We start from the raw sequence: 23,902 nt of genomic DNA on the forward strand, positions 1-23,902 counted from the left end.
ATAAATGTGCCCCTGATGTGTGCTGTGTAATGGCTGTGTCTGACCTTACAGGAACCTGGACTGATCATACCACAGCTCCTGTGCAGGTTGGGGGGAGAAAAAAACTGTACATCTCCCCCTTCTGTGACACGCCCCCTGAGGAAGTGCCAATGAAACACGCGTCAGGGTTGAGGGACGCGTGCATACCCTGTTTAGAGTTCCACTGCTGCTCTCAGGTAATTGGTCTCCATGCTTTTGTATCATAAAGTGATAGAGTACTGTACTTTACTTAATTATGGGTCCAGGTTCCACTGGTTGAATTAATTCCCTATGGTTTAGAGATATACTCGAATTCCAGCTTATGAATTGATTTCACTGTGCACTTTCTTCTATTTATCTTTTGGATCTCTCAGTATTGTAGACTCTTACCTTACTAATTGGAAAATCATCATTGGTGATTTACACATGTTGTTCTGGGCTTTTATTTAGCTATTGGATATTTATTCTGTTTATTGTTATTTATGAATATATGCATTGTTTTGCCTATTTATAACTGCCAGATCTTTACCCATGATATTTAGAGCCATAAGTTGATCTCTGCAGTCACTATATTTAAAGGGTATTGCAGTAGGTTGTCCCACAACTGAGGTACCTTGTCTTTTAATATTTTGTTATAATTATAATTTAATAAAAATTAATTTTTAATATTAGTTGAAGTGGTCATGTTTCTGATTACCCCGCCAGGTTTTTTGGTTCAGGGGTGTCATTTTTTGATATCTTGAACTCATTGTCTTGTTCCTTAAACCATTTCTGAATTATTTTGTAATATGGCAGGGTGCATTATCCAACTGTTAGGAATTATCATTGCAATTAAGAGGTGTAGTTTGTTTGCTACAGTATTTAGGCAGGTGATGTGCCAAAGTACCATATTTTTTGGACTATAGGAAGCACTTTTTTCCTCCAAAATAGTCCGAATGTGGCTGTGGATGGTGGAGGGTGTGGGGGGAGCGGTCACAGCGGAGGACCTGGGCACCGGAGGCAGGAGCCGCCTGCTCACACTGGCACACATGCACCGCTGTTAAAAGGAAAATTAATATTCACTGATTACCACGCTCATGTGTGTGGAGCACTGAATATTCATTCTCCTTAATATCGCGCACTGTGTCAGCCCAGCCGCCGGCTCCTGCAGCAGCTTGGCAGTCACGTGTGCCCGCTATTAAAGAGCATGAATATTCACTACTCCCATTTTAGGGCTAAAGAAAGAATGCCACTTCTGGATTAAATGCCGTCAGTGGTTGACATCAGGATTTAAGGGGATAAGAGCAATCGGAACTTGTGCTAAAGACAGATGCTGGCTATGTAATTAAGCTCTTAAGCCTCCTCCACACAAAATGGCTCACTCAATGACATACACATCCATTATGGAGTGTGAAGAGGTTCATCTTTAAAGGGAACCTGTTACCATGAAAATGCAGTCCAATCTGTAGGCATCATGTTATAGAGCAGCGGGAACTGAGCAGATTGATATACAGTTTTGTGAGAAAACATTCAGTATAACCTGTATTTTCATAATTTAAACCTCTGCGCTTTCTAGGACTTTAGGTCCAGTGGGCGGTTTTATCACTGACTGACATCTATCTCTATATACACACTTTTACAAAGACAGCTATCAGTCACTGATTGGACCACCCACTGGACCAAAATTCATAGAAAGAACAGAGGATTACAGTGGGTACGGAAAATATTCAGACCCCTTTAAATTTTTCACTCTTTCTTTCATTGCAGCCATTTGGTAAATTCTAAAAAGTTCATTTTTTTCTCATTAATGTACACTCTGCACCCCATCTTGACTGGAAAAAAACAGAAATGTAGAAATTTTTGCAAATTTATTAAAAAAGAAAAACTGAAATATCACATGGTCATAAGTATTCAGACCCTTTGCTCAGACACTCATATTTAAGTCACATGCTGTCCATTTCCTTGTGATCCTCCTTGAGATGGTTCTACTCCTTCATTAGAGTCCAGCTGTGTTTAATTAAACTGATAGGATTTAATTTGGAAAGGCACACACCTGTCTATATAAGACCTCACAGCTTACAGTGCATGTCAGTCCAAATGAGAATCATGAGCTCAAAGGAACTGCCCAAGGAGCTCAGAGACAGAATTGTGGCAAGGCACAGATCTGGCCAAGGTTACAAAAGAATTTCTGCAGTAGTCAAGATCCTAAGAGCACAGTGGCCTCCATAATCCTTAAAAAGAAGAAGTTTGGGACCATCAGAAGTCTTCCTAGACCTGGCCGTCCAGCCATACTGAGCAATTGTGGGAGAAGAGCCTTGGTGAGAGAGGTAAAGAAGAACCTCAAGATCACTGTGGCTGAGCTCCAGAGATGCAGTAGGGAGATGGGAGAAAGTTCCACAAAGTCAACTATCACTGCAGCCCTCCACCAGTTGGGCCTTTATGACAGAGTGGCCCGATGGAAGCCTCTTCTCAGTGAAAGACATATGAAAGCCCGCATAGCATTTTCTCAAAAACACATGAAGGACTCCCAGACTATGAGAAGTAAGATTCTCTGGTCTGATGAGATGAAGATAGAACTTTTTGGTGATAATTCTAAGCAGTATGTGTAGAGAAAACCAGGCACTGCCCATCACCTGCCCAATACAATCCCAACAGTGAAACATGGTGGTGGCAGCATCATGCTAATAGGGTGTTTTTCAGCTGCAGGGACAGGACAACTAGTTGCAATTGAAGGAAACATGAATGCGGCCAAGTACAGAGATATCCTGGATGAAAACCTCTTCTTGCGTGCTCTGGACCTCAGACTTGGCCGAAGGTTCACCTTCCAACAAGACAATGACCCTAAGCACACAGCTAAAATAACAAAGGAGTGGCTTCAGAACAACTTTGTGACCATTGTTGACTGGCCCAGCCAGAGCCCTGACCTAAACCCAATTGAGCATCTCTGGAGAGACCTGAAAATGGCTGTCCACCAACGTTCACCATCCAACCTGACGGAACTCGAGAGGATCTGCAAGGAAGAATGGCAGAGGATCCCCAAATCCAGGTGTGAAAAACTTGTTGCATCATTCCCAAGAAGACTCATGGCTGCACTAGCTCAAAAAGGTGCTTTTACTCAATACTGAGCAAAGGGTCTGAATACTTATGACCATGTGATATTTCAGTTTTTCTTTTTTTAATAAATTTGCAAAAATTTCTACATTTCTGTTTTGTTTTCATTCAATATGGGGTGCAGAGTGTACATTAATGAGAAAAAAATGAACTTTTTAGAATTTACCAAATGGCTGCAATGAAACAAAGAGTGAAAAATTTAAAGGGGTCTGAATACTTTCCGTGCCCACTGTAAATAAATAAATCACAGGTTATACTTATTTTTTTTCTCACAAACCTATATATCAATCTGCTCAGCTCCCCTACTCTATAACATGATGTCAGCAGAGTAGACTGAATTTTCAGTGACACATTCCCTTTAATAAGAGTATATGAGCCCTATACACAGCAAACTGCAATGCACTATGTTCTGACACCATATTAGAACCATGTTTAAAAGTGCTTTCCTAGCATAAAAAAAAATAAAAAAAATGATCTAACTGTCTCTGTTATGACTCCCCAAATCACCTGTTACCTTTATTCTTCATTTTCAGGTCCCTTCAGCCCCTGGCAGCCATCCTTGTGGTGTGTTCTTGTTTACATCCTGAACTTGCTGACAGTTTTTCATCTGTGCCTTTAGACTACATTTTCCAGGAGGCAGAGCTGTATCTGTCCTATAGCTCTCTCACTTCAACCTCAGTGCCCACGAACGTCACCTATTAAGCACCTTCCTGAGACTTTTATACAGTCTCAAGGTGATTAAATAGCTGCACACACTGTTTCTCCTTCCTAAGATTCCTTCCACTTCACCTGAAGTGTGCTATCCAGACAAAATCCTGCATGCAGTTATGCTACATTCACTAACACTAGAATGGAAGCATGGACTGGCATGTACTGTATAGAAGCAATGAGTCAAGTCAAATAATGTAATTTATTCTAATGTAATCTAGCACCAGGGACATGCATAGAAATCATGAGTCGCTCCAGCAAACACAACCTGCCAGTGCCCGACTAGAGTGGTGCTGGGAACAGCTGAAGATGGCAGTTGGTAAATATAAGACTTGGGACAGGGAAAGTAGGATAGTAGCACAGCTTCAACCCAGTAATAAAAAAAAGCTGGAGTTATACTTTAAGAGAAATCCATAGTTACAACTGTATTTTACAATTACAGTGGGGTGGGCATGGCACGTACAACTGTCTGGCCTCTCTCCCTATTCCTCTCCCGCGCCCTGCTTCCTGTCTCAGACTGACAGGTAACTAAAACATGAGTGACTTGACAGTCAGAGGCAGGCAGAAGGCAGGGAATAGGGAGAGAAGAAGAAGAACTGTAGGTGCAGAGCCCACACACTGCACTTGCAACTTATTAGGATACAATCTCATCTATGGGCGTCTCTAAAACAGCAAAACCGATTTCTACTAGAAAGGCACAGATTTTATCAAATTCTAAAATTCTGGTAACAGGTTCTCTTTAGTCACCCAAAAGTGTCCATTTGCTTCCTAATATATCCCACCCCATTGACAGGAACCATAATACAAGATAATAAATGTTATCCATTTCACCAGTCAGTTGTTTCATTATTTTGGCTTATCATCAGTCTTTATACTTTAATGCATAACACAGTTGTAACATTTACAGTATGTAATAAATATAAGCACCAAGTTTCAGAAGAGCTTTTACACAAAAAGATATGTAAAGCAAGTCAGTGGCTAATACATCAATGGAAAAATGTAATGTATCTGAACTATGCTGAAGCAATTGTATATTTGCCTGAAGGCGCAAATTCTTCTGTGACGATTGTTCTTCACATGGAAATAGATCTGGAAAGCGAACTGAACAGTAAGACATTCTACTACATTCTACTAATTCCTAAATGGATCTATAAACCCTCAAGAAAAAGACTAGTTGGCCAGCTGAGTAATATCTGCCCTTAAGTTATGTTCACACATAGCAGGTTTGGGTTTGTTGTAGAACTACCGAATTCAGATATATGGTTAATGATTTTCAGCCAGTCAAATTTCTGCAACAAGTTTACTGCGTGTGAACATACTCACAATATTTATTGAATCAGATGGGAAACTGTCACAGGATTAGGTGGTATAATACTTCTTACAAATCTAAGTTTTATTTAGTAACAAGTGTATTAGTAATATTTTGTGTCAGAGTTAAAAAAGATTGTTGATGACCAGCTTGTTTTAATGAAAATTCCATTTTCTTTAACCAAAACGTATTTGAAAACATGTTAAAAATTTTAGAAGGACTAAAACCAATAGGTTGTTCAAACAGTTCAGTCAAGATTTATGAACTATAATAGAACAGAGTTGTAATAACCTTTTATTTTTCCAGCATTGTCAGTGAGTTCATCCCACATTACCCGCACAGATGTAGGTTTGCCTTTCAGTGGTTCCACATAAAGGTTTTCAGGTGCAGTTGTTGGAGCTTTGGAAGTAAAAAACATAAGAAGACTTTAGGTATGGCTCAGTATATCTTTTTATAAAAATAGATGTTATTCAGATTATCTCAACTCCAAACTAACAAGTGGTTATCTAAAGCACACTCAAAACACACTCATAGGCTATGTTCACACGTTGCTTTTTTGCTGCTTTTCTTCTGCAGCCAAAACCTGATCTCTTGGCAGTAAAAAAGCTGCAGACAAAAAGTGTTTTTTGCTGGCTTTTTTGCTGCCTTTCTTGCTGCATTTTTCAGGATCCCAAAGTTCAGCTTTGCTTCCACCATACAAGCATGAACAACGCAAGGTGTTAGGCCACCAATGCAAGACATATGTGAAAACATAAAACATTTTTGAACATTAGGGAAATTTGATCAAATTATTTAGTGGAAAAATATTTTTATGTCTGAAAAAATAGTGACTATTCTGAACAAAAAAGTTCATGAATTCATGAAAAAATATGCAATTGTAAATGTAAAAACAGAGGGGGAAGTTGAAGTGGTCGGGAATAGTTTACCTAAAACATTGGCAGAGCATTTTGTAGGTCAGGCACTGTATACTTTCACACATTGGTCATCCCTTGAGTTGGTCAGGTATTATTCAATTTCACACATTGGTCAGGCATTCTTTACGTTAACACATATTACTAATTTAATTAAACTGTACTAATATTAACAGCCATGTTCATGTGAGGAGACCAAGATATTTCTGAATGGATTGAAAAAACGCTTTGAAGCTTTGTGCCCATGATGATTTTTTAATTAGTTTTTAACTCTGTGTATTTTTGCTGCATCAAAAGAGCATTGTTTTAATGTTCCAGCATGGGGAATGCGATTTTTAAGAAACTCCTGCCTATTGTGCGTTTTTTTTATTCAGCGTAAATTGACCTGGAGCGCTCATTTCAAATCCGCAACATGTCAATTAGGCCACGTGCACACATTGAGTATTAGGTGAGTTTTTTACCTCAGTATTTGTAATCCAAAACCAGGAATGGTTAAAAAATGCAGAAGTGGTGCACATATCTATAAAACTGTCACACTAGTTAACCCCTTCAATGAACACTGTAAAAAAAGATTTAAAACGAGGCAAAAAAAAGTGGTTTTCATCATACCGCCGAACAAAAAGTGGAATAAATCGTGACCAAAAAGATAAATGTAAATAATTGGTATTGCTAAAAACAACATCTTGTCTCGCAAAAAACATGCTACCATACAGCTTAATCTGCTGAAAAATAAAAAATAAATATACAGTATATCTCAGAAAACAGCAATGCAAAAACAATTCATTTTTTCTATAAAACAGTTTTTAATGTGTAAAAGCAGCAAAACATAAAAAATGACATAAATGTAGTATCGCTGTAATCGTGCTGACCTGAAGAATAAAGCTATTTTAACACTTTTACCATAAGGTGAACGGCATTAAAAAAAAACCCTCAAAAATATAATGTGCCAGAAAATGGTACCAATTAAAACGTCAACTCGTCCCGCATAAAAAAAAGCCCCCCCACCATGACTTTGTCGGCAGAAATATGCAAAAATTATGGCTCTCAAAATATGGCAATGCAAAAACTTTTCTTGTATAAGAGGTGTTTTTTAGTGTGTAACAGCAGCCAAACATAAAAAAACTATATAAATCTGGTATCACTGTAATCGCCTGGTATCACTGTAATCGCACCCACCCGAAGAATAAAGTTGTGTAATTACTTATGCCGCACGAGGAACAGTGTAAAAAATAAATAAAACCAATTCTTGACCTGCTATTGAATTGTTCATTTTGCCTTGCAAAGATCGCAGTATGGCTCGGCTCATATTTATCCTGAGCTGAGCGCTTAGACCGGGGTTTCCGTGTAAATCTCTGAAATACGTGATTCAGTCAGAAACCTCGAAGGAAGATTCCCTATGAGGAGGCAGATGGAGACACTGTGGACGTCGTCTGGCCTCTTTTTAAGCAAGCATAAAAGCGCAATTCGCCACAGTTTTGTGCACCTCTGAAAAGAAGGACATGGCTGAAAAGAGGCCAGACTGAGTCCAGATAAACTCTGGTGCGTCATTATAGTGAATGGATCCGTCGGGTTTGATCTGAATCACGTCATTTGGAGACTTAGATGGAAACCTCAATTTAAGTGCTGAGTATAGAGCACAGGATAAATGTGATCCAAATTGTGATGTAAAATGTTACCAATAAAAGCTTCAAGTCCCACAAAACAAAATAAGTCCCCACTCAGGTCCGTCATTCGTTAAGGGAAATATAGGGTGCTTTCATGTTACCGGTAGCACAAATGGTCTGGAAAAGCACTATGGCCCCCCCCCCCCCCAAAAAAAATAAAAATACAGCAAATTCTGTGCTCTGAAATTCAAATGCCCCACCTCCCTTCTGAGCCCCACAATGTGCCTAAACCTCATTTAGAGTCCACATGTTTTGCATTTCTATAGTGGTAAGAGCCTGCTTAATTTACGGGGTACATGTTTCCAGAAGCAAGAGCTGATCACAATGTATGGGAACTACAATACTACAATATACTGGACAATACAACGTATTGGGCACTACAATGGCAGATTTGCAATTTTCACTAAGCAACACCCATTGCTGCTTGTTTCTGGAAAACACCCATGGAGTCAAAATCGTCACTATACCTGTAAATAAATTCCCAGAAGGGTGCAATTTCCAAAATGAGGTCACTTGAGGGGGATTCTGTTCTTCTGACACTTAGGGGCTATGTACATGGAGTCTCCATACTATGCTATGAAAATTTGTTCTCCAATAGTCAAATAGCGTTCCTTCTCAACTGAGTCTCGTCATGTGGATACGCAGTACTTCACAGCCCCATAAGGGGTATTGCCATTTTCAGCTGAAATTGTCTGACAAATTTTGGTGCCATTTTTACCCACTTCCCCTTGTGAAATGTAAAATATGGAACTAAAACTATTTTTTTGAGGTAAAAATGTAAATATTTTTTCTTCACCGCCCAATGGTATGAAATTCTGTTACACATATGTGGTGTCAATATGATCACTTCACCTCTACATCAATTAATTGAGAGATGTAGTTTGTAAAATGGGGTCTCTGCTGTTCTGGGATCTCAGAGGCTCTGCCAATATGACATGGCACCCGCGAACCATAACAGCAAAATATGCTCTGTAATATGGCGCTCCTTCCCTTCTGAGCTTTGCACTGTGTCTCAAAAGTACTTACATACTGTAGATTAAAAAAAGATCTAGGTCCATCAAATTCAACCTTCCTCCACCAATTAAACATTTTGTCACTAATTTAACTATAGCCCACAATGTTATGTGCATTGAGGAAATCATCTAGCCCTTTTTAATAGCAGTTATAGAGTCTGCCATTACTACCTGTTGTGGTAGGGCATTCCACAGACTGACTTCTCTAACTGTAAAGAACCCCTTCCTATTTAGCTGCTGGAATCGCATTTCTTCCATCCGTAATCAGTGCCCTCTGGTCCTAAGTATGGTCTTTGGAAGGAATAAGTCATGTGCCAGTACTTTGCACTGACCACACATTCAGTGGGGAAAATAAGTATTTGATACACTGCCGATTTTGCAAGTGTTCCCACCTACAAACAATGGAGAGGTCTGTTATTTTTATGATAGGTACACTTCACCTGTGAGACACCTGTCCACACAATCAATCACAGTCCAACCTCTCCACCATGGCCAAGACTAAAGAGCTGTCTAAGGACACCAGAGGCAAAATTGTAGACCTGCACAGGACTGGGATGGGCTACAGGACAATAGGCAAGCAGTTTGTTGAGAAGGCAACAACTGTTGGCACAATTATTAGAAAATGGAAGAAACACAAGATGACTATCAGTCTTCCTCTGTCTGGGGCTCCATGCAAGATCTCACCTTGTGGGGTAAGGATGATTCTGAGAAAGGTCAGGAATCAGCCCAGAACTACATGGGAGGACCTTGTCAATGACCTGAAGAGAGCTGGGACCACAGTCTCAAACATTACCATTAGTAACACGCTATGCCATCATGGATGAAAATCCAGCAGGGAACACAAGGTCCTCCTGCTCATGTCAGCACATGTCCATGCCCATTTGAAGTTCGCCAATGACCATCTGGATGATCCAGAGGGGACATGGGAGGAGGTCATGTGGTCATATGAGACCAAAATAGAACTTTTTGGTTTCAACTCCACTCACCGTTTTTTGAGGAAGAATGAGTACAACCCCAAGAACACCATCCCAATCGTGAAGCATGATGGGGGAAACATCATACTTTGGGCGTGCTTTTCAGCAAAGGGTACAGGACGACTGCACCGTATTGAAGGGAGGATGGATGGGGTCAAGTATCGCAAGATTTTGCTCTACAACCTCCTTCCCTCAGTAAGACCATTGAAAATGCATCATGGCTTGGTCTTCCAGCATAAAAATGACTCGAAACAGACAGCCCGGGCAAATAAGCAGTGGCTCTGTAAGAAGCATTCCAAGGTCCTGGAGTGGCCTAGTCAGTCTCCAGAACTGAACCCAAGAGAAAATCTTGGGAGGAAGCTGAAACTCAATGTTGCCCAGCGACAGCCCCGAAACCTGAAAGATCTGGAGAAGATCTATATGGAGGAGTGGGCCAAAACCCCTGCTGCAGTGCGTGCAAACTTGGTCAAGAACTATAGGAAATGTCTGACCTCTGTAATTGCAAAAAAAAGTTTCTGTACCAAATATTAAGTTCTGTTTTTCTATTATTATTATTATTATTATTTATTATAGTGCCATTTATTCCATGGCACTTTACATGTGAAAAAGGGGTATACATACAAAAACAATTACAACAATCTTAACAAAACGAGTCAGTGACTGGTACAGGAGGAGAGAGTAGCCTACCCGCAAGGGCTCACAATCTACAAGGAATGGGTGAGGATACAGTAGGTGGGGGTAGTTTCAAATACTTATTTCATGCAATAAAATGCTAATTAATTATGTAAAAATACAATGTGAAGTGTACCTACGATAAAAATTACAGACCTCTTCATTCTTTGTAGGTGGGAAAACTTGCAAAATCGGTAGTGTATCAAATACTTATTTTCCCCACTGTATATTTAAACATGTAAATGAGGTCTCCTCTGAGGTGTCTTTTTTCTAAGCTAAACAAGCCCAACTTTTTCAACCTCTCATCATATGAGAGACTTTCCATCCCTTGTAATAATTTAGTCTCTTCTCCTCACTGTTGGTGACATTTCCCCTAATCCTGGCCCTCCTCACCACATCCCCACAGTCACTTCCACCTCCTATCCACAATCCATCACAAACTCTCACAACCCTTCTAACCTCATACACATCCATCCAGCCCCCCCTTCCCCAGCCCCACTAACAGGAGCTCTATGGAATGCTCGCTCCATTTGTAACAAACTTTCCTACATCCATGATCTTTTCACCAATAACAAACTTTCCTTTCTCGGCATCACTCAAACTTGGCTCACCCCCTCTGACACAGTCTCTCCAGCTGCACTTTCATAAGGTGGACTCCACCATTCTCACACCCGCCGCCCCAATGGCAAGCATGGTGGAGGAGTAGGTTTTCTCTTGTCAGACAACTGCTCCTTCACCCAAATCCCACTGCCACCCTCCATTACTCTCCATTCTTTTGAAGTGCAGTGTGTGCGCATCTACTCCCCCTCCAACCTCCAACCGGCCATCATCTACTGTCCCCCGGAACCTGCCACCACCTTCTTAGACCATTTCACCACCTGGCTACTTCACTTCCTTTCTGCTGACATCCCCACCATCATCATGGGTGACTTCAACATCCCCATTGACACTTCTCTCTCAACTGCCTCTAGGCTTCTACCTCTCACTTCCTCCTTCGGCCTTGCTCAATGGTCTTCTGCCCCCAGTCACAAAGATGGCCACACACTGGACCTCATCTTCACCCGCCTCTGTTCCCTATCTAACCTGTGTAACTCACCTCTACCTCTTTCTGACCACAACATACTTACATTCTCTATCCTCTCCTCTCCAGGGCAACAGTCCCTACTCCACAAACTTGAATACCCTCGCAGAAATCTTAAACACCTTGACCTACACTCACTCTCTGAATCCCTCCTCCCTCTTACAGACATCAGTTCCTTACATGACGTGGATGTTGCTGACGCTCTATATAACACCACAACAGCTGCAGCTCTCAATTCGGTCGCCCCCCTCACACATACCAAAGCTCGCACAATCAACAGGGAACCCTGGCATACCAGCCTAAGCAAAGAGCTGCGACGCGCCTCCAGGGTTGCTGAGCGTAGATGGAAAAGGTCCCACTCCAATGAGCACTTCATCGCATTCAAACAGTCCCTCATTACCTTCAAATACACACTCACTGCTACAAAACAAACATACTTCTCATCTCTCATATCCTCCCTGTCTCACAACCCTAAACAATTAATCAACACCTTCAATTCTCTCCTACATCCCCCAGCGCCTCCTCCGTCTCCTCTCATCTCAGCCAAAGACTTTGCCTCATTCTTCAAGCAGAAGATTGACACCATCAGACAAAGCTTTTGCCTAAAGTCTCTCCAGCCCCTCCTCACACCTACTCAATCCTCCTCCTCCAAAAACAGCTTCTCCACCATTACGGAAGACCAATTTTCCTCTTTACTCTCCAAATCACACCTCACCACCTGTGAACTTGACCCAATCCCATCCCATCTCATCCCCAATCTTACCACAGTCTTCATCCCAACCCTTACCCACCTTTTCAACCTGTCACTAACAACTGGTGTCTTCCCCTCATGCTTCAAACATGCCATCGATCACACCCATACTGAAAAAGACCTCCCTTGACCCATCCTTTCTGACTAGCTATCGCCCCATATCACTTCTCCCTTACGCCTCAAAACTACTGGAACAACATGTCTATTCTGAACTGTCTTCCCACCTCTCCTCCTGCTCTTTCTTTGACTGCCTCCAATCTGGCTTCCGACCACACCATTCTACTGAAACTGCCCTGACTAAAGTCACCAACGACCTACTAACCGCCAAATCCAAGCGACACTACTCTGTCCTCCTCCTCCTAGACCTGTCATCTGCCTTCGACACAGTGGACCATTCCCTCTTACTACAGACTCTCTCATCTCTTGGAATCAAAGACTTGGTCCTATCTTGGATCTCCTCATACTTAACAGACAGGACATTCAGTGTCTCCCACTCACACATCACCTCCTCATCTCACCCCGTATCTGTCGGTGTCCCCCAAGGTTCAGTTCTAGGACCCCTGCTCTTCTTCATCTACACCTTTGGCCTGGGACAACTCATAGAGTCTCAAGGCTTTCAGTACCACCTCTATGCTGACGACACACAGATCTACTTCTCTGGACCCGATATCTCCTCCCTACTAACAAAAATCCCACAATGTTTGTCCGCTATCTCATCCTTCTTCTCTGACATATTTCTAAAACTTAACCTGGATAAAACAGAATTCATCGACTTTACACCATCTCATTCATCCCCCCCACTTGACCTATCTATCAACGTCAATGGCTGTCCACTCTCCCCAGTTCCTCAAGCTCGCTGCCTTTGGGGAACCCTGGACTCTGATCTCTCCTTCAAACCACATATCCAAGCCCTTTCTACTTCCCGCTGACTCCAGCTCAAAAATATCTCCCGCATCCGCACATTCCTCAACCACGAATCTGCAAAAACAATAGTGCATGCCCTCATCATCTCCCGCCTTGACTATTGCAACCTCCTGCTCTGTGGCCTCATCTCCAACACCCTCGCACCCCTCCAATCTATCCTAAACTCTGCTGCCCGACTAATCCACCTGTCCCCACGCTATTCCCCGGCCTCTCCCCTCTGTCAATCCCTTCACTGGCTCCCCATTGCCCAGAGAATCCAGTTCAAAACCTTAACCCTGGCATACAAAGCCATCTGCAACCTGTCTCCTCCTTATATCTCTGACCTAGTCTCCCAGTACATACCTGCACGCAATCTCCGATCCTCACAAGATCTCCTTCTCTACTCCCCTCTTATGTCCTCTTCCCACAATCGCATTCAAGATTTCTCCCGTGCATCCAGCCTACTCTGGAACTCTCTACCCCAACACATCAGACTCTCGCCTACCATGTAAACCTTCAAAAGGAACCTGAAGACTCACCTCTTCTGCCAAGCCTACAACCTGCAGCAACCATTGCTCCACCATACTGCTGCACGACCAGCTCTACCCTCACCTACTGTATCCTCACCTATCCCTTGTAGATTGTGAGCCCTCGTGGGCAGGGTCCTCGCTCATCCTGTACCAGTCGACGTCACGTTTTTTTTAAAGATCCTTGTAATAATTCATGTATGTATACCCCTTTTTCACATGTAAAGTGCCATGGAATAAATGGCGCTACAATAATAAATAATAATAATAATAGTTGCCCACCTTTGAACTAACTCTAACTTCCGAATATCCTTTTTAAAATGTGGAGCCCAAAACTGGAACCCATATTCTAGGTATGGCCTCACAAGTGATTTATAAAGGGGTAACAATACGTTGGGATCACGGGATTTTATCTCTCTTTTATACACCATAAAATTTTGCTTGCTTGACATTGAGTACTGGTGCTCAGCTTACTTGTAACCAGAATACCCAAATCCTTCTCCTGTTCTGTAGTCCCAATTACACTCTCATTTAATGTATATGCAGCAATAGGATTACTCCTTCCTAGTTGCATTACTCTACATTTATCTACATTAAACCTCATCTGCCAAGTGTTTGCCCATTCGGTTATCTTATCCAGATAATTTTGCAATATTGTAATGTCAACCTCAGATTTTAATATCCTAAATAGTTTGGTGTCCTCAGCAAAGACTGACACTTTACTCTCAATCTCATCCACTAAGTCATTAATAAAGAGGTTAAAAAGAATCGGTCCTGCTGACTATATCCCATTTAGAGAACGTACCATTTATGACGACTCTTTGTTTCCTGTCATTTGGACAATTCTTTACTCATCTGCATAAAGTTTCCCCCAGTCCTTGCGTCTGTCATAGAAACTCAACATGTTGGTTAGACACGACTTATCTTTCATGAATGAGTAGTTTTTTACCACTTATGGGGTATTGGCATACTTAAGAGAAATTGCATAACAAATTGTACAGTTTGTTTTCTCCTCTCACCCCTTTTGAAAATTACAAACCTGAGGCCAACATAACATTTTAGTAGAAAAAATGGTAATATTTTGTTCACTCAGCCCAATGTTATACAATTCTGTGAAATGCCTGAGGGTTAAAAATACTCACTACTCCACTAGATGAATTGCTCGAGAGGTGTAGTTTCCAAAATGGGTTCAATTCTATTCTGAGCCATGCCGAATGCCCAAACAGTTGCTTTCTACCACATATGGGGTATTGGCGTACTTGGGAGAAATTGAACAACAAATTTCGGGGTCCATTTTCTCCTGATACCCTTGTGAAAATAAAAAAATTGGGGCTAAAGCAACATTTTTGTAGCAAAAATTAGATTTTTTAGTTTATTTTCACGGTTCAACGTTATAAAATTATGTGAAGCACCTGCGGGTTCAATGTGCTTGCCACACATCAATATGAATTCCTTGAGTGGTGTAGTTTCCAAAACTTGGTTCACGTGTGGGGGTTTACCACTGTTTAGGCACATCAGGGGCTCTGCAAACGTGACATGGTATCAGCTATCTTTTCCAGTCAATTTTGCGTTCCAAAAGTCACCTTTTGAGCACCCAAACAGTAGTTTTTTACCACATGGGGTATCGACGTACTCAGAAGAATTTGCACAACAAATTTTTGGGGTCCATTTTCTCCTGTTACTCTTGAGAAAATAAAAAAATTGGGGCTAAAACAACATTTTTTGTGGGAAATTTGATTTTTATTTTCACAGCTCAACGTTATAAAATTTTGTAAAGCACCTGGTGGTCCAAGGTAATCACTGGAAATCTAGATAAATTCTTTGATGGGTCTAGTTTCCAAAATGGGGTCACTTATGGGGGTGTCCACTGTTGAGGCACATCAGGGGCTCTGCAAAATCGACATGGCGACTGCTATCATTTCCAGCTAATTTTGCATTCCAAAAGAAAAATGGTGCTCCTTCCCTTCCAAGCCCTACCATAGGCCCAAACAGTAGTTTTCCACCTCATATGGGGTATCTGCGTACTCAGGAGAATTTGCACAACAAACTGTATTGTGCATTTTCTTCTGTTCTCCTTGCGAAAATGCAAAATTTGAGGCTAAAGTAACATTTTTGTGGGAAAAAGTGAAATTAATTTTTTTTCTTTCCACATTGCATTAATTCCTGCGAAGCACCTGAAGGGTTAATAACCTTCTTGAATGTGTCTTTGAGCAGTTTTTCGGGTGCAGATTTTAGAATGGTGTCACTTCAGGGTATTTTCAGTCATATAGGCCCCTCAAAGTCACTTCAAATGTCATGTGATCCCTGAAAAAATAGCTTTGTATATTTTGTTGGAAAAAGGAGAAATTGCAGATCAACTTTTAACGCTTTTAACTTTCTAACAAAAAAAACTGCATCAAAAATGATGCTGATGTAAAGTAGACATGTGGTAAATGTTATTTATTAACTATTTTGTGTAACATATCTCTCTGGTTTAAGGGCATAAAAGTTTAAAGTTTGAAAATCGCGAAATTTTCACAATTTCACCAAATTTCCAATATTTTCACAAATGAACACAAAAAATATCACCCTAAATTTATCAGTAACATGCAGTACAATATGTCTTGAAAAAACATTCTCAGAAAAAAACACGTGCATTTTTCACCTACTGAATATTCACATCTAATGCAAGTCTATGGAAAAATACAGCACAGAAAATCCAGTGTACTTGCAAGAAAAATTGACACGCTGTGGATTGGAAACAAGAACTGTAGGTGAGTTTACACTAAGTAAATAAAAAGCACAGTGGGCATGAGATTTCTAAAAATCCCATCAACTTACTGGACATTTTGACGCAGCAAAAGCTCATCATGGGAACGTAGCCCTAAGGTTTATATCTGAAAGGAAAAAAATAAGCAGCATGTGCATGAGATTTCAGAAAAATCTTATTCACTTTACTGGTACTGTAAAATGCTCAGTTTTTTCCACAGAAAAAAATGGTTTAGTAACATTTTAAGCATATTCTACTACACAATTTTTATTTATTGCAGTGAGTGATTCCTCCATTTATTGTTTGCACAAGTTTTCTTGTCCATTTTACTTTGTGAAAACGTAAATTGCAATTATCGGCATCAAGTTGAAAAGTTGCAACCATACAATTTTCATCCATAACTTAATAATAGCCAAATACAACATTTGCATTAGTTTCTATAGCATAAAAAAAACATATACCAGATGCGGGAGTCCTTTGAAACACTGATGAGCTCCACTGACTTTCTTGCTCTCCTTGCGAAATACGGACAGAAAATTCGTACATGGCATCAGGATTTAGTTTGTCAATCAAGGCACGTCTTGTGTTTATTTCCTTGTAATCCCATCGTGCAGACTCTCCCTTTTCACGGTATCGAATTGTGTAGTGTCTGGCAAATGACAAAGTCTGTTAAAACCATTTGTGTTACTGTAGGTTAATGCATTTTGCACTTTTGTACTAATTTGTAAAACAACCTAAAAATTCCGAATTTTTTTTTTTTTTAATTACATTTTTGTTCTTTTTTTACTACAGCTACATTGTTCCATTATTTAGGTAGATCCTTTCTTTTGCATCAATAAATCACAGAAATACCTAGTTACGAGTCAAAAATAAGTCCAAAATTGAGTATTTTAGCAGTGAGCTATAGAAAACAAGAAATGCCTATTGTGTGTGTGTGCAAATTTGGACAATTTGCTATTCGATTCGTGAGGATTGACAAAAAACAGTCAGGCGTCATTTTCACACATACCCTGTCTGAGAACTGACTTTGACAGGGGACTTTCACAATTCTAATAAAAAAGTCACTGTTCACTGATGGGGCTTGAACCCAAAACTCTATGTCTAGAAGGCAGGGAACTAACCACTGAGCTATAAATTCAGTTTAAGAGTTTCAGACACATTTTCTATTTGCATGGTAAATCAATAAGTAAATTGGGAGGCACTAATTTACTACATATCTATTTCCAAGTGACTGTACATTTGCATAATTGTTTAATGGGGTCTAATGATAAAATTTCTTTATTGTAAATTTTTCTTTCCATCTGTGGCACCCCAGGGGTCTGGTTTTCCACAGTAATGTAATGTTATGTCTGAGAGCAGGTGGGAGGTCCTTTGGTCAGGGATCCTGTGCATGCCACACCTCCTGCCCAGTGTTGGGAGGGGAAGAGCTTCCCCTGTAAAAACCCGGGGCTGAGGCAGGGAGAGGCAGACAAGGAGAGTGGAGACAAGAAGCAGCATAGGAAACAGCAGAGTTCCAAGGAGTCAGGGGCTGGCAGCTGCAGCGCTCGCCCTGACTAAGAAGATTCTTTACCGGACCCGGAGTCCGAGGCTGTGGGGACTAACTTCTACCCAGCAGCAGAATCCGTCAGGCAGGGGATTTCAGGTCCTCTGGCCCAGAAGCCCGAAGGCACGGTCACACGCGTGGGACCAGCACCGCCATCGTGGAGCGGAAGCCATTAGAAGGCCCCGAGTCACCGGCCATACGGGTGAGCACCACACGGTACACTCAGGGACGTGGGCTACTTACATCAGCTTCTAGCAAGGTAGCCAGAAGAGTACAGTCAGTTTGTGAGGCCTACAACTACGCCTGGCCAGGGGAGATCCCATCTGCTCAAAGACTGACCAGGCCCCGTTTTCTAGCAAGTACTCCGGGAGGGTCTATCGTTGTTACCAGTAAAGACCCTGAACTACACCGTACCGTCTCTGAGTGGTTCCTGCTACCCCCATCATCCACGTCGGCTGCCCTGAGGCCATACCCCTCCCGTTGGGGGTTATACTATCACGCTGCACAATCCTACCACCGGCCTCAGCGGTCTGCCCTGCAGCAGCAGCTCCCTGGCTGCACTCAACGGGTGGCGTAGTCATCAACTATTTACTACTAATAGACTGCCGTCTAGTTTGACTCCCTGGGCACGGACCGGGTCACCGCCACGAGACTACAACCCTCTACTGATCCGGCTCCGGGTAGGCTCCCGCATGCGCAACGCAGCGCGACACAGGCCCAGGGGCGCGTCAACTTTGGCGTAGTCGGCAGGATTTCGTGCCCGCAACCACCGGGTACTGCGTGCCTGAAAAGCAAAGACTGTTCAAACTTACCAGTGGTGAAGATTCCCGCTATCCGTGGAGGTTTCCCGCCATCCGGCGCCATCTTCTACCTTCTTCCCGCCATCGGTGAAGTTTCCCGCCATCCGGCGCCATCTTCGGCCTTCTTCCCGCCATCCGTGGAGTTTTCCCGCCGTTGGACGCCATCTTGGGGACGCCGCGCGGGAAGAAGAGGGGCGTGGACTCCGAAAGCGCGCGAGAACTGAAGCCCCGCCTCACGTCCGGACGTTGCGTAAGGTCCTGGAAGGAGCCCAGCAGACGCCGACGTCACAGGAGCGCGACGGAAGGTCCTCAACCCTGACGATCCACTGCGGAGCCGCGGCCTACGGAAGAGGATCATCGCAAGGTAGGCCACGGTCCACTAGGGGGGAGGAAGATGTCGGATACGGAGGAGAGCTTCACTGCCCCAACCCCCGCCAGCGCTACCGCTGCTGCAGTTATGCCCTTCACCATGCCCTATATCCCGGGAGCAGCTTGGCTACCCCAGTATTCAGGGGAGTCACATACCCTGCATGACTTTAGAGAAAAGCTGGATAGCCTCTTCCAGGTGTACCCCCTCACAGAAGAGCAAAAAGTGAGCATCCTGGTGGCCCAACTAACCGGGGCAGCCAAAAGGGAAGTAAAATCCTGGCCACCTGGGAGGAAGACTGTCGCAGGGATACTAACCCGGCTGAAGGACACCTTTGATACCCGCACCTCAGCCGAGATTAAGCTTAGATTCTACGGGTGCAAGCAGCGAGCGCATGAGAGTATAAGGGACTATGCACTAAACCTACAAGAGGCCCTGAGGGCCATAAAGCAGACCGACCCTGATGGGGTGGGAAACGAGGACAGGCTGTTGACTGAACAATTTATAGAGGGTTTATATTGCAATGCCCACCGAACCCAGTTGCGGGCAATGGCCTTACAGGATCCCCATCTGGACTTTGCACAGTTCAAGGACAGAGCCATCCGGGTGCTCCGAGAACCGGCACCAGGTGGCGTTGTGACCCACAGACGCCCCACTACCACTTACTACCAGGAGGCGGCGCCCTTGTCAGCAGGGCCTGTGGGAGCTGATGCGCAGGCTTTGGACAATGACCCGGCTCCAGACCTACACCATCAGGTCCAAGAGCTAGCTAAGAGCGTTGTTGCGCTAACCCGAACTGTGCAGTCTTTACAGGTTTCCACCCCAGGGAAGATCCAGCTGGCATCCGGACCGGAGGACATCCCGTGGCGTCGACCAAGGAGGACCCCACCGGCCAGAGGAAGACCCAGTGACCGATACAGCGAGGACGGACGACCCATCTGCCGCCGCTGCAATCAACCCGGACATATGGAAAGGTACTGTTCTTTAAACGGGCACAACCTGGGGTAGAGGGCCAACCCCCAGGAAAAAGATCACCAGGCCCATCGAACTGGCGCAACAGATATGTGGGAGGACGTCCAGTCTTGCCTGTGGTACTGGATGGCATTCCCATGAGTGCCCTACTGGATACCGGGTCACAGGTCACCACCATCCCGTACGTGCTCTTTAAGCAGTACTGGAATGACTCGGATATTACCCACTACCCTGACGACGACTTGAGTATCATCGCCAGCAATGGCCAGCCCGTGCCACAGATCGGATTTAAGGAGGTGGCCCTCAAAATCGGTAGAGTCGAACTGGCCGCACAGGGACTGATCATTGTAGATATTGATAAACATGAGAGTCACCCAAAAATAACTCTAGGAACTAACGTAATTGAAAATTGTCTTGCAGAGGTGATTTTCCTTTTACAGCAGGTTGCCAAGAACGCCAGCTCCGGCGAGCAGCGGGTGCTCCAGAAAGAGATCCGGGCACTGATGCAACGGCAACAAGTGGAACTCTCCGGCGGTGAGATTGGTAGCGTAAGAATGTGTGACCCTTTTCCTATTGCCATGCCCCCAAAAAGTGAAATGATGATTTGGTGCCGGGCAGCTATTGGTCTGAGAGGAAGAGATTACCAGGCAATGGTAGAACCAGTTTACTCAGACAGTAGGCCCACCATTTTGACAGCACGGGGGGTGGTCAATGTACGCCATGGGAGGGTGCCCATTCGCATAATAAATATCGGGGAGAGGGAAGTGTACCTGCCCCGGTATGCCACGCTAGCCAAATTATATACCACTAATCAAAATTCTATACAATCTGTGGAACCCTTGCCTCCATCTCACCCGGAGGAAGGTAACGGCTCTAAGAAAGACATGGAGGACTGGTGTCAGCAACTACATTTGGGTACTGATTCCACTCCCTCACATCAGAAACAAGGAGTCTATCGGGTGGTTCAAGAGTATGAGAGAGTGTTTAGTAAACACCCGTTAGACTTCGGGCGAGTCAAGGGGGTAGAACACCGCATCCCCACGGGAGATCATCCTCCCATAAAAGAGAGGTATCGACCCGTACCCCCTGCACATTACCAACACGCCAAGGGGATGCTTAGAGACATGAAGGAGGCTGGGGTAATCCGGGATAGCTGTAGCCCCTGGGCAGCCCCACTAGTTTTAGTCAAAAAGAAAGACAACACCATGAGGATGTGTGTAGATTACCGGAAAATCAACCGTATCACACACAAGGATGCGTACCCCTTACCAAGGATAGAGGAGTCATTGGCTGCTTTAAGATCTGCTAACTTCTTCTCTACCTTGGATCTCACTAGCGGGTACTGGCAGGTTCCTGTAGCAGAGGCGGACCGGGAGAAGACCGCATTCACCACCCCGATGGGACTTAGCGAGTTCACCTGCATGCCGTTCGGACTCTGCAACGCCCCAGGGACCTTCCAACGATTAATGGAGTGCTGTCTGGGCCACAGAAACTTCGAGACGGTCCTGTTGTACCTGGACGATGTCATCGTATACTCCAAAACTTATGAGGACCACCTGAAACACCTGGCGGAGGTGTTCGAAGCTCTGGCGAGTTACGGCCTAAAGGTGAAACCCTCCAAGTGTCACCTCCTGAAACCAAAGGTGCAATACCTGGGACACGTGGTGAGCGCTGACGGAGTGGCTCCCGACCCCGATAAGATCACCGCAATTAAGGGATGGCCAAGCCCCTCCAGCGTAAAAGAAGTGCGGCAGTTCCTAGGGTTGGTAGGCTACTACCGAAGGTTTATTCCCGGTTTCACCAAAAAGGCAGCGCCTATGCAGGACCTCCTGATAGGCCAGTCCCGGAAGGCCAAGAACCAGAAGCCGCCCTTCAAATGGGAAGAGCTAGAAGAAGAGTCCTTCCGCCAGCTGAAGATGGCCCTCACGGGGGATGAAATCTTGGCGTACCCAGACTATAGCCAGCCCTTCATCCTCTACACCGACGCCAGTAACATCGGGCTAGGAGCCGTACTATCCCAGATTCAGCAGGGGAGAGAACGAGTGATCTCCTATGCCAGCCGAAAACTGCGACCCACCGAAAGGAACCCCGAGAATTACAGCTCATTTAAGCTAGAGTTCCTGGCCGTGGTATGGGCAGTCACCGAGCGCTTTAGGCATTACCTCGCTTCTTCCCGGTTCACCGTATACACGGATAACAACCCGTTGATACACCTGGACACGGCAAGACTCGGTGCCCTGGAGCAGAGGTGGATGGCCCGTCTGTCCAACTACGAGTTCACAATCAAATACCGGGCAGGACGCTCCAATACTAACGCGGATGCCCTGTCCAGGATGCCCAACCTGCCGGACGAAGGAGAAGATCCGGAGGGACTGGAAGAAGTTGAACTCCCTGCGTTCCACCGTCATGGGACTATCCAGTATTCCCACCGGGTAAGGGGTAAACAGGCTGCTACGTTGAACCCCTTACCCCACTACAACTGGGCGGAAACGCAAGACAGCGACCCTGCCGTCCGACTGGTGAAGGAGATGCTGACTCGGCCAGAGGCTCGACTTGAACCAGACGCTCCGGAGGAAGCCAAACAACTATGGGCGGAGAAGAGTCGACTATTCCTTTACAAGGGGAAGTTGTGCCGCAGAATGGTCAACTCCCGGACGCATGAACTACTCTGGCAAGTAGTGGTGCCACGAAGAGACGCAGCCATGGTGATGGAGGCATACCACGACGGAGCTGGACACTTCGGGTGGAAAAAGCTGGAGTTCCTGCTGCGCGAGCGATTCCACTGGGTAGGCATGAGGGGAACCATCGAGAAGTGGTGCAGAGACTGTGGCCCGTGCAATCTGAGAAGGAAGGACCGGGCCAGCCAGAAGACTCCCCTGCAGTCCATCGTCACCCGGCAACCGTTGGAACTGGTAGCCTTGGATCATGTAAAACTGACCCCAAGCAGAAGTGGCTACGTCTACGCGTTAACCATCGTGGATCATTACTCCCGGTTCTTGGTTGTCGTCCCCGTCAAGGACTTAACGGCTCAAACAGCAGCTAGAGCCTTCCAGCAGCACTTCTGCCGTCCACACGGGTACCCGGACCAAGTGCTGACGGACCAGGGACCTGCCTTTGAAGCGGAGGTCTTCCAGGAATTCTGCAATCTGTATGGCTGCCGGAAGATAAGGACGACACCCTACCATCCGCAAACTAATGGACTTTGTGAAAAAATGAACCAGGTGGTAATGGATCTGCTAAAAACATTGCCCCTGGAAGAACGCAGTCTGTGGCCTGAGAAGTTGCCCGATCTGGTGGACCTATACAACCACATCCCGGTAGGTTCCACCAACTGTACCCCGGCTTACCTAATGAGGGCGAGACCTGGTAAGTTACCTGTTGACCTGGAAATGGGAGTCCTGACACCTGAGGACACTTCACCAGAAACAGACTGGGACACAGAGAGGCAGCAGCAGTACCGGAGAGTACAAGAGAGCGTGGAGCGAAGTCTCTGTCAGGCTAGGGAAAGACAAGAGAAGACTTACAACCAGTATGCTCCCGCTGTTCCCCTGGTACCCGGAGAGCAGGTCTTGAAGAGGAAAAGACGGCTCCACAAGTTGGATGACCAGTGGGAGGAGGACCCGTACACCGTACTGCCCTCAAGCCACGAGAACCCGAAGGTCTGTACCATCAGTAAAGACGGAGGGGAAACCACAGCCATTGTATCCCGGGACCACCTGAAGAAGTGTCCCGAACAACTGAGGAACCCTGAAGAGGAACAAGAAGACCATCGACCCGTGGAAGAAAGGGAAGATATGGTTAGTACCGTGCTCGGGGACTTCCCTCAGTCTTGGACTCAAGTCAATGGTGC

The 23,902-nt window shown here is 44.5% G+C and overlaps 1 protein-coding gene across 1 annotated transcript in view; it reads right to left on the bottom strand.

Annotated features, from left to right (window-relative positions):
* FNDC1 (fibronectin type III domain containing 1) overlaps window positions 1-23,902 on the bottom strand; it is a 333,787-nt gene that overhangs the window by 198,169 nt on the left and 111,716 nt on the right. The window contains exons 5-6 of the mRNA XM_073672788.1: window positions 16,832-17,019; window positions 5,417-5,524 (exon numbers count right to left, since the gene is read on the bottom strand). Coding sequence (XP_073528889.1) covers window positions 5,417-5,524; window positions 16,832-17,019 — 296 coding nt within the window. The remainder of the gene's footprint in view (window positions 1-5,416; window positions 5,525-16,831; window positions 17,020-23,902) is intronic.

This window comes from Phyllobates terribilis, unplaced genomic scaffold (genome assembly GCF_046119375.1).
Source record: "Phyllobates terribilis strain yellow unplaced genomic scaffold, ASM4611937v1 Scaffold_3__8_contigs__length_932513732, whole genome shotgun sequence".
NCBI classification, from domain to species: Eukaryota; Metazoa; Chordata; class Amphibia; order Anura; family Dendrobatidae; genus Phyllobates; species Phyllobates terribilis.